General features: G+C 40.6%; 1 protein-coding gene across 8 annotated transcripts in view; it reads right to left on the bottom strand.

The window, feature by feature from the left end:
- Positions 1 to 1406: 1406 nt before the first annotated feature.
- Positions 1407 to 6000, bottom strand: part of THUMPD2 (THUMP domain 2 tRNA and snRNA guanosine methyltransferase) — a 44584-nt gene continuing 39990 nt past the window's right edge. For all 8 annotated transcript variants that reach the window (XM_008980800.5, XM_078348439.1, XM_054245018.2 and 5 more), the window contains one exon: positions 1407 to 2411. In XM_008980800.5, coding sequence (XP_008979048.1) covers positions 2087 to 2411 — 325 coding nt within the window. In that variant the 3' untranslated portion in view covers positions 1407 to 2086. The remainder of the gene's footprint in view (positions 2412 to 6000) is intronic.

Raw genomic sequence — 6000 nt, 5'->3', positions numbered from 1 at the left:
GCAAGTCTAAACAAGATCTGCTAGTTTAGACTGTCTAGACTAGTCTAAATTAGACCGTCTAGACTAGCAAGTCCAAAACAGAACTTCTGATACTTCCCACCAAACCTGCACCCTCTGTAGCCTTTCTTCTCTCAGTTGATGAAAACTCTATTGTTGCAGGTTCTTGGCCAAAAATCTTCAGTCATTCCTGTCTCCTCTCCATTTATCATACCTCACATCTAACACATCAGCAGATCCTTCTGGTTCTACTTTCAAAATACATCCAGAATCCACGTGCCTCCTATCATCTCTGTTACCATCCTGGGGAAAGCTGCCATTTTCTTTTGCCTGAATTATTGCAAAAAACTCCTAACTGATCGCTTTACTTTCACTTCTCCTTTCCTACAATCAATTTGCAATATAGCAGCTACAGTATCCTTTAAACATATGTTAGATGACATCAGCTAGTCGCAACTCTTTCAGTGGTTCTGAGTAAAAACTAAAGCCCTTAAAATAGTCTTCAAGGCCCCATCTGATCTCATATACCACCTCTACCTGCCATCCATTACCTTGTTAACCTAATCTCTCATCTTCTATCTACTGTATCCACTACATGCCAGGAGTATCTCTCTTCTCCCTTAAGTTGTGGTAATCAGAACTATCTGCAGACATTAATTATGTCTTCTGAGGACCAAAAATTTCCCTGGCTGAGACCTCTGCTTTAACCCAAGGAATAAGGACTACAGGAACCTTGCTTTTTCTTTCAGTTGTCAAGTTCTATCAAAAGCAGATAGCCCTCCCCATAGTGCTTGTATTCCTCAGGTTTTTAGTGTTTTCCAGAGCATCGGGTAAACAAAAGCATCATCAACTGTTTCGCCATCACACGCCACACACTTTCTATAATACTAGTTGTAGCCTCATTGCCTTTAACCCAACCAGGCCAGATAACGAATAATGAATTCACGTTATTGGGGGCTTCTTGCTTGAAACCCCTCAGAATATCAGTCTCCATTATCAGGTGCCCAACTGTTAACAACACAAGCAATTTACTTAGTTTTAGCAAAAATCAAATGTATGAAAGATGAGTAGGTAGCTTAGAATTTTCTAGGAAGGCCACAGAGAGAAGCTCCGTGGTGGCTATGCAGCCAAGAGCACTGCTGAAACCTCAGGATAGGAATGTTCTGGTGAAGACCTCTCTGTGCTGCTGCTGGGCACGAACGCCATAGCTTGCACGTAAGTGCACCTAATACCAGGGGTCCAATGACCACACCCTGGCTGGAAAACAGGTTTTATGGCTTCTGCTTCAGAGAGATGATTCACAGGGTGGAAAATTTCCCAAACATAGGGAAGTTGTTCAAATGCTACTAAAGCTGTCAATAAATCGAACAGTTATATCAGACTATTGAAAAAAATTAAACTGGAGCATATACGTTCCTCAACTGTTTCTTTTTCTCAGGAGTGAACATAAGAAACACACTGAATTTCTACAAATAAGGGTGAGGTGACAATCTATGAATGCTTTTAGGAAAAAGCACATTTCATTTTCCATCATGCTGAAGGACGCTGGCTTCCTTCAGTTGTTATTCTCACTAATGGTTTATATAATAAACACATAAAATGTATTGCAAACACAAATTATTTTCATTCCAATGGAGAAGAAAATTACAGGCTCAAAAATCAAGTTTGATATCAAAAGAAGTTACATATAAAGGCTTTTACATGTTAAAAAAAAAAGATAGTTAAAATATCCCAATCTGGTGTTGACTGTGATATATTTAGGTGAACCCCTGAAAACTTTTATTTTGAAGTTGAAGGTTTTGCTCAGAAACTGGGCAGAACAGATCTTTTCACATTCTGACAGAATGTGAATATAAAACTTAAGTCTAAAAAATATTCAGTAACTTTTTTTGGTCAAAAACATTAAGCACTTTAAAGTATAAAGCAGAAACTCTTACCAAGCACATGTACCCATCAACCACACCTTCTGTTTTTGGGGAAATCTGGTTACTTGGAGCTCTGTGGGTGCTACATGAATCCTAGAGACAGCAAACTTCTGCTGTACAGTTAACTTCCAAGGGCCTGACCCTGGCTCATGATGGCAAGCCTGCTACAGTCCAGAAGACTGCGACTTCTTATATTTACATATGAACGCATCTGTCTTTCCAAGGCTAACTTTGTGGCATTCCACTGGGACTAAGGAGCCAAATGGTGACATTTTGTCTAAGAACTCGTGGTTACTGGCTTCGAAGGAAGTTGAGACTGTCTTGGATGCACCAGTTTTTTCTTCAGGAATCAAGCACTTTTTAATTCCAGGTTCATCTGTGTGACTGTCCTTGGAATTGAAAGGGATACTGCGCTCTTTATAATCTGTCAGGCGCCTGTGGTGATCTTCACTAAGCAACAATACAATGGTTCCACCAACATGAAGCACTCTGTAAGAAAAAAAAATGGTAATTGCTATATTTCTTCCTTTCTAGACAACAAACAATCCCACTTCATTGAGAACATTTCGTGTTTTTAATTTGAAATTTAATTTTACTCATTTAAATACAAGGATTTTGGATAATTAGGTAGTATCTTCTATAATGCATATTCATTATAGTAATTATAAAATCCCTAGTACAAATCTGCTTTAATTATCTATTTTTACTCTACTTAACAGGAAAGCCTCAAAGTAAATTGTAGTCACAGTCTAATAAATGATTGTACAAAGGAAAAGGCGAATGACAGAATCCTAAAGACTGCATGTATTAAAAGCGGCAGGCTGATGGCAGAAGACAGTTAACAGGAAAGAGTTAGGACATGAACAAAGAAATGGCAAAGGAAAAATCAGAAAAAGAAGGGCAGATCTTGAAATGTCAGCTTTTTGAGGAGAAGGCATTTACTCAATCATCAAAGTCTGTGTAGCACTTATGTGGAGAAAGTGATGAAAACACTTGCCTGTGTCCTGTGGCACAGTCCTGTAAATTGCCAAGAGATCACTGAACATCTCTTTGGGAGAGAAAGTCAAGTAAAGGGTGTGAAAATGCCACAATCAAGGCAAGCATGAGGGCCTTGGGAACATGAGGTGGATCCTAAACCCAGGCATGGGAGAGAGGGGAGAAGTTTCCAGAGGAAGACAAGCAGGAATGAGCCAGGCAAAGCGACAGCAAGCGGCTGCAGCAAGGAAGGTGCTGGGAGCAGAAAAAGCAGGAAAGACAGGAGGAAGTGGGGAGGAGGCAGCTCTGAAAGCAGCTCAGTGGGTGGGTGAGTCAGAGCAGGTGGGAGGTAGAGGGAGCAGGGGAGTAAGGAGATCAGCTTGGAACGTGCTGATGCACCTAAGGAACACATCAAGTGTGGATTCCACCAGACAGCTGGATACACAGCCAGGAATAAAGAGAAAGACCAGGCCTTGAGGTAAAGAAAGAGTACGTGGTAGCTAAAGCTGTTAATGGTGGATGGGATCACCTAGGGTAGCAGTACAGGGTGAGAAGAGAAAGTGGGACAAGGAACAGAGATTTCACATTTAAAAAGTGACAGAGAAGACCCATGAAATAGACATCCTAAGAAAAAATCTGGACAACAGTGATGTCAGGGAAGCCAACAAAGTACAGTTTCAAGAAGGAAACGGTCTCAGCAGTGTCATATGCTATAGGGCTGGTGTGTAATCCCAACATTTTGGAAGGCTGAGGCAGGAGGATTGCTTGAGCCCAGGAGTTTGAGGCTAGCCTGGGCAGCATGGCAAAACCCTGTCTCTACCAAAAAAATACAAAAATCAATCAGGTGTGGTGGGGTGTGCCTGTAGTCCAAGCTACTTGGGAGGCTTGGGTGGGAGGATTGCTTGAGACCAGGGGGCAGAGGTTGCAGTGAGCTGAGACTGCACCACTGCACTCTAGCCTGGGCAACAGAGAGAGACCTTGTCTTTAAAATAAAATAAATAAAAAAATAAATACAATAAAATAACAAACGCTATAGGATTAACAGGTGATCAGGATGATAAGAAATCATTAGTGAACCCAGGGACGGCAATCCTAGCTGAAGGCAGGAGCAGAACCTCATCTGCCAGGGTGGAGTGGGACTGGAAAGTGAGGAAGCGGACCTGTCAAGTGCAGACAATTCTTTCAAGAAGTTCAGCTGTACAGGAACAGAAACAGAGTGGCAGCTAAGGACCAAGAGTTAAAGGGAATCTGCCTCATGCCCAGCGAAATCTAAGAAGCTTAGGTACCTCTGCCCAGTCTAACTCATTAGCAAAGCTAGACAATTCTGTCTCCAAATTGTATCACATATTTGTCTACTTCATTCATAGTTTGCCTGGACCACAGCAACAATCTGGTAGACAGGTCGTGTTTCCATTCTTGTCACCCCTCCCACTCTCTCTTCCGTTTCCACACAGAAGACAAATGTAAATTCCCTGCTAACTCCTCAGTTGCTTGTACTGTACTTCAAATACATTCTAACCCCCTTACTCAGGCACCCAAGGCTCCTACACAATCTGACCCTCACCTACCTTTCAGACGTCACTGCCTGCTTTCCTTGCTTATGACTTTCCTTCAGCTGCTCAAACTCACCAAGCTGCTTCTCACCTTAGGACATTTGGACTTGCTGTTCACCCTGCATTTTACACTCATTCTCATCATTCATGCCCCACAGTCAAATATCACTTTCCCAGAGAGGCCTTTCCTGACTACCTAGCTATGGTAACCACTGCTTTTCTCTCACTCTAAAGTGAAACATTTTGTTTTATGTCCATCACAGTACCAGTCATGATCTGAAATTATCATTTGTTTACTTATTATCCATCTGTCTTTTCACAATAAATGGTCAGAGACCCTGCCTGTCCTATTCACTGCTGTAATCTCCAGGGCCAAGTACGTGGAAGTGCATGGGAGATGCAAAGACTTCCAAACGTGTCTGGGGAAGGGATAAATGAATCTCCTGGAAAGAACCAGCAGATGAGTAGGCAGAAGATAAAAATGAGAAGTGGGCAGAGTGTGATCCCTGAGGAGGAAGAAACTGAGAGGATAAACCCTCGCAGGAAGAGGGAAACCTCTTCTACTGAGCAAGGAGGAAGTGGATGGGAAAATGAGTACTCCCGAAGACAGAAACTGAAATACTTTTTGGGGCAATAGTTTAGCAATACTGTATCAAAAATATGAAATGTGTATAACCTTTGACCCAGTAATCTCACTTCTAGGAAATTATCCTAAGATGTAATAGTAGAATTAGTAGAATAATAGGGATAATAATGGTGACAGAGCTAATATTTATTGAGTACTTAATACGTACCAGGCAGTTTGAAATGTTCTGTATTATATATCATTTAACCTTCAGAATTATCTTTTAAAGTATGTCCTATATAGCACTGTCATTTTGCAGATGAAGAAACTGTGGTACTGTGGTGCTTGGTCATACAGTTAAGTTTGAAAAACCATGCAAGGATGTTCAAAGAATGTTTCTTTATTGAAATTAAAAATTGGGAATTAGCTAAATATTCATCCATAAGCAATGGTTGCATAGTGGTACATACAAATAATGTGGCAACGACTGAAAACTGTAATGTATATTATAATAACTGATCAAAAAGGAGATTCACAACATTGTTGAGTAGGAAAAAAAGCAATGTTCCAGTACAGTAAGTTAAAGACAATTCTATTTATGTACACTAGAAAACATTTATCTATTTGTGCATATGTACATGGCAAGATTCCTAGCAGGACATTCACCATTTATTATAATTTTCAAATAATGGAGAAAAACTGAAACTGTAATCCTGCTACTCAGAGATTAACATTTTCCATAAATGTCATTCTAGACATCTTTCCATGTTCATACACACATAATTTCTTTTCTTTCTTTTTTTTTCTAGAGATGTGGGTCTCATTCTATCACCCAGGCAGCTTGATCAAACCTCAAGCTACTGGTGTCACCTAGTTCATATATACATAATTTCTTTTCTTTTTAGAGATAGGGTCTCATTCTGTCACCCAGGCAGCTTGATCACAGCTCACTGCAGCCTCTAACTCCTGAGCTCAAGTGATCCTC

Source organism: Callithrix jacchus, chromosome 14 (genome assembly GCF_049354715.1).
Source record: "Callithrix jacchus isolate 240 chromosome 14, calJac240_pri, whole genome shotgun sequence".
Lineage (NCBI taxonomy): Eukaryota > Metazoa > Chordata > Mammalia > Primates > Cebidae > Callithrix > Callithrix jacchus.
The sequence above is the reverse complement of the archived record's forward strand: the minus strand, read 5'-3'. Positions and strand labels throughout refer to the sequence as shown.